This window comes from Austrofundulus limnaeus, unplaced genomic scaffold (genome assembly GCF_001266775.1).
Source record: "Austrofundulus limnaeus strain Quisiro unplaced genomic scaffold, Austrofundulus_limnaeus-1.0 Scaffold1535, whole genome shotgun sequence".
Taxonomy (NCBI): domain Eukaryota; kingdom Metazoa; phylum Chordata; class Actinopteri; order Cyprinodontiformes; family Rivulidae; genus Austrofundulus; species Austrofundulus limnaeus.
Genome location: NW_013953937.1, coordinates 13,077 through 17,298, shown reverse-complemented (window position 1 = coordinate 17,298; position 4,222 = coordinate 13,077). Strand labels below are relative to the sequence as shown.

The 4,222-nt window shown below is 39.6% G+C and overlaps 2 protein-coding genes across 3 annotated transcripts in view; one reads left to right on the top strand and one right to left on the bottom strand.

Moving 5' to 3' along the window:
• The window catches only part of dmtf1 (cyclin D binding myb-like transcription factor 1), a 10,763-nt gene extending 8,843 nt beyond the window's left edge, over positions 1-1,920 (bottom strand). The window contains exons 1-3 of one of the 2 annotated variants that reach the window (XM_014032768.1): positions 1,833-1,920; positions 618-736; positions 286-375 (exon numbers count right to left, since the gene is read on the bottom strand). In XM_014032768.1, the coding sequence (XP_013888222.1) occupies positions 286-375; positions 618-726 (199 nt within the window). In that variant the 5' untranslated portion in view covers positions 727-736; positions 1,833-1,920. Of the gene's footprint in view, positions 1-285; positions 376-617; positions 904-1,832 lie in introns of those variants that run through there. The other variant, XM_014032767.1, reaches the window with a different exon arrangement.
• A 549-nt stretch (positions 1,921-2,469) lies between these two features.
• The window catches only part of cwf19l1 (CWF19 like cell cycle control factor 1), a 6,061-nt gene continuing 4,308 nt past the window's right edge, over positions 2,470-4,222 (top strand). Inside the window, exons 1-8 of the mRNA XM_014032770.1 lie at positions 2,470-2,577; positions 2,726-2,810; positions 2,891-2,975; positions 3,054-3,155; positions 3,227-3,441; positions 3,543-3,658; positions 3,723-3,807; positions 3,916-4,068. Of these exons, the coding sequence (XP_013888224.1) occupies positions 2,555-2,577; positions 2,726-2,810; positions 2,891-2,975; positions 3,054-3,155; positions 3,227-3,441; positions 3,543-3,658; positions 3,723-3,807; positions 3,916-4,068 (864 nt within the window). The 5' untranslated portion in view covers positions 2,470-2,554. The remainder of the gene's footprint in view (positions 2,578-2,725; positions 2,811-2,890; positions 2,976-3,053; positions 3,156-3,226; positions 3,442-3,542; positions 3,659-3,722; positions 3,808-3,915; positions 4,069-4,222) is intronic.

Genomic DNA, 4,222 nt, shown 5'->3' with positions numbered 1-4,222 from the left:
TAAGTGAGTAAGTAAGTGAGTAAGTAAGTAAGTAAGTAAATAAATAAGTGAGTAAGTAAATAAATAAGTGAGTTGGTGAAAAAATAAAATAAAAACCTAAATAAGTTAGTAAACACAAATATGAATAAATAAGTTTATAAAAAAGGTAAATAAACCAATCTGGACACTTTTCACATCAATAAATCACAGGTGATCCTCTTCAAATGTTTAACAAATAAACAAACAGTTAAACATCCGGTGGCTGAAAAAAATAATAAAATAAATCAAAAATGTGAAAAGTCTCACTGGGCAGAGTGACGATGGAGAACTGAGACGTCTCAGAGGTTTCTTCTGCAGAAAGTCGAAGTTTCTTCTGAAGAGGCTCCGAATCATCGTCTGCAAACAGGAGCCTCAGATCAACACAAACAACTTCTTTAAAACTAAACCATCAGAGGGATTTATTTAAAAAGTCTCGTTTAAGATCCTCCGCAGAATTTATTTAGGATGTTTCTGTGGATTAATCAAAGAARTCGTTTGTTTTACCAATTAAACAAACTTTAAAATTGTTTGAACTGATGTTTAAAGAAAAATGAACTTTGACAACAAATAAGACAAATTTTTATTTATTCACGACCCACCAGTTGGAGGACAGTGGAGGATGATGCTTCCATCAGCTTCTCGAGTTAAAGTGACAGATTTTACCGTTTCTAATGATGTGGCGGCGTCGTCTTCTCCTGCTGAGCTCATGCTGCACCTGCTTTAACAGAAACATACCCAACTAACCACCTCCGCACACGTGTGTGTGTGTGTGTGTGTGTGTGTGTGTGTGTGCGTGTGATGTATGTAATGGCAAATCTTTCAAAGTAGCACTCGGAGTATGTTTTGAGGATGAGTTGCAGCTACAACCACAGCCAGCTTTACCTCAGTATCAGTAACATTTATTGATGTGTCGTCATTTTTGTGTAAACTAACTAATCAGCTGTAAGAATGTTGTTCATTTTATTCAAATTACACATAATCCCAGTTTGGGTTTAAGTATTTAGGGTTGGAAGTGATGCAAATGTGAAAAATAAGTTAATTTATTAGGTATGCTAAATTACACAGTAATTTTTATTCTTTACAGCAATACACAGGATGTCCATTTAAATCAAATTATTTGGCTTTTATTGTTTTTTCAACAGTAATGAGATTTCACATTGGAGGTACTGTGTAGAAATAAAGAAAATTTGTGAAAAACGTGMAGAATAGGAAAGAAACAATAAGTTTTTGTCGCCCTCTACCGGCTTTATGTAGAATCGACGTAAATAAATAATTTAAAATATACATTGAATAAAGAAATATTGGACCTTACATAAGCCGAATTATAGCTTGGGTCACTTATTAAAACTCTGAATAAACTTAAATTAATTACAGCTGTTATTGTTTATATATAAGCAAAAAATGTGTTTTTTTTTATATAGTGTTTGGTGGACGACTCCTTTGAATACATGGCGGTCGGGATTCTGCGCAAACACAAAAGCTCACATCTGTATTTAATTACATAGATAAAATGACACTTAATATATTCCAAGTTAAATAAACAAAAATAAAAATATAACAAGTAGAAAGACGTATCGGTTTTTAGAGCAGTTCGAACTCGAAGCTAACAACACAGCATCCAGCCCGAAAAAAAAAAGGACGAAAAATCTCCGCCGCCATGTTTGAAGACAAGGTGAAGCTTATGTGGTTCGGAGGCGTTCGGGTGCTTTATTTGACGTTTTAATGCGATTTTCTCGCTTTTATCTTCCCTTGAACCCCTAATGGACCCTGACATCAAAGAGAAGGTGAATTTTGCTTTTGATTTGGCTACTTACTTCCTGTTTTTGGTCCGGGGACTTTCGAGGTACCAGGATGAAGCGAARTGCCAGGATGGAGGAGGTGGTGTTGTGTCGAATAAAGTACCCCTGCCGTAAAGYGGCAAAAACCGCCGTGAAACGCGCACCTGAAGGCAGTTTTATGTTTAAAACGAGCCTCAAACAAGCTACGCTGAAAACAAGAAGAAAATAATTTGCATATTATACCCATTAACACGTTTGTTTCAATTATTATTTTATTATACAAAAAGAACTAAGGCTAGGCTCCTTAATGTGCATCAGTTAAAATGGTGTCAGTTTTCAACGCAACACCAGAAGGTTGCCCCTGACGTCATCCGTGCATTACCCCAATTTTGCTCTTTTTCCCTCTAAGTCTTTAACTAATTAAATAATGTTGATACCGTTATATTACAACAATACTAAATGAACTSATTTTTACAGTAAAAAAGTTCTAAATAAAAACAGTGCTTCATTTTTTATGTAATGAAACGAAATGTGGCAACCAAGTTGATCACTCAAATCTCTAATGTTCCTAAAGAAAATAATCAAAATCTTTCTAAATGATGACAAATTAAATTTAATGCATATAGTAATGCTAAATTTCTTTTTGTAAAACTTATGTAGCTTGTGGAGAGAACATTAGTTCCGGCTTGTTCCGGTCGAACCTTTATTGGAGACGGACGATGCGTTGAAGCTGCTAACCCGCTGAATTTGAGGCGAATATGGAGCAGCAGCCAGTAAAAGTGTGAGTTTAACTTCGTGAATATCTGATCTGTTGGTTTATTAATATTTAATGTTGTTAACTGTTGCCGTGGTTTATATCTAGAGGTTTTAATTTTATGTTTAATTTTAGAACACGTCTGTTTTTAGCTTAATGCTAATGATGTTTACAGCTTGGCATGTGGGGATGTTGAAGGCAGATTGAATGGTCTCTTCAGTCGAGTTCAGTCCATCCAGAAGAAATCTGGACAGTTTGATGTGAGTCAAATCCCGAATCATCAACATTTTCATGAAACAGTCAGTTGTTGTTKTTTTATGATTTTGTTGTTTCTCTGCAGCTGCTGCTGTGTGTGGGAGAGTTTTTTGGAACAACACCTGAAGCTGAAGCAGAATGGCAACAATACAAAACTGGAGCCAAGAAAGGTGACGAATGCTCAGTTTTCCACATCACAAAAATGTCCAGGAAACAAACCTGAAAATTGAGTTTTTTTTCTGTTTCAGCGCCCATCCACACTTACATTTTAGGTGCAGCGAGTCAGGAGACGGTGAAGAACTTCCCCAGCTCTGACGGCTGCGAGCTGGCTGAAAACATCACATATCTGGGTAAGACTGCAGGGTAAACCCTCCTCAGCATGAATCAGATCAGAGAGTTTCATCTCCCTGCTGTGTTTCAGGTCGGCGAGGCGTGTTTACGGGGGCGTCTGGTCTGCAGATCGCCTACGTCAGCGGGCGGGAGACCCTGCAGGAGCTGGCCCCGGCTCACTGCTTCACGTCCAAAGACCTCTCGGCCCTCGTCACGTCGCTGACCGGCAGCTCCAAGTTCAGAGGAGTCGACATCCTGCTGACGTCGCAGTGGCCCCGAGGCGTGTGGCACTACGGAAACACGCCGGTAACAAGTGGAATCTTTCCTGCTGAGAAAAACATCTAATCTCTTCGTTACGCTGTCAGCAGAGCAGCTTTCTGAGTGATGAATGAGTTTTCGTGATGCAGGAAGTGAACACAAAGTCGTGTGGGAGCAGCTCCATCGCCAGCCTTGCCGACAAACTGAAGCCGCGCTACCACTTCGCAGCACTAGAGGGCGCTCATTACGAACGGCTGCCTTACAGGTAAACTGCAGAGGTGACGTCAGAACTCATCATGTGGGGAATAAAACACTRACTGCATCCTCAGGAATCACGTGGTTCTGCAGGAGAACGCTCAGCACGTCAGCCGCTTCATCGCTCTGGCTCCGTTCAACAACCCCGCCAAGAAGAAGGTGTTTAGCTTCTGTCAGCAAAATAATTAAAATCAGTTAAATACAACTTTACACATTTTAAATATTTCAGATGGAAGTCACAGGAATAAGTTGTTTTCCTGTCTGCAGTATCTGTATGCCTTCAACATCATCCCCATGAGGAGCATGGAGCCGGCCGAGCTGCTCAAACAGCCGCAGGACGTGACGGAGAACCCCTACAGACGGCCGACAAAAGACACGGCTGACGCTCGAAACCCGGCTTTCAGCAGCGCAGAGGACCAGGTCTGCAGAAAAACAGTCATTTACAAGATTTAAACCTCTGTAATAACATTACAGCAGAAAAAAACAGCAGAAAACTGCTCTGGGTTTATTTATTTAAACAAAACATTTGTTTTAGGTTAAAGCAGGGGTCTGCAACCTTTATGATCAAAACAGC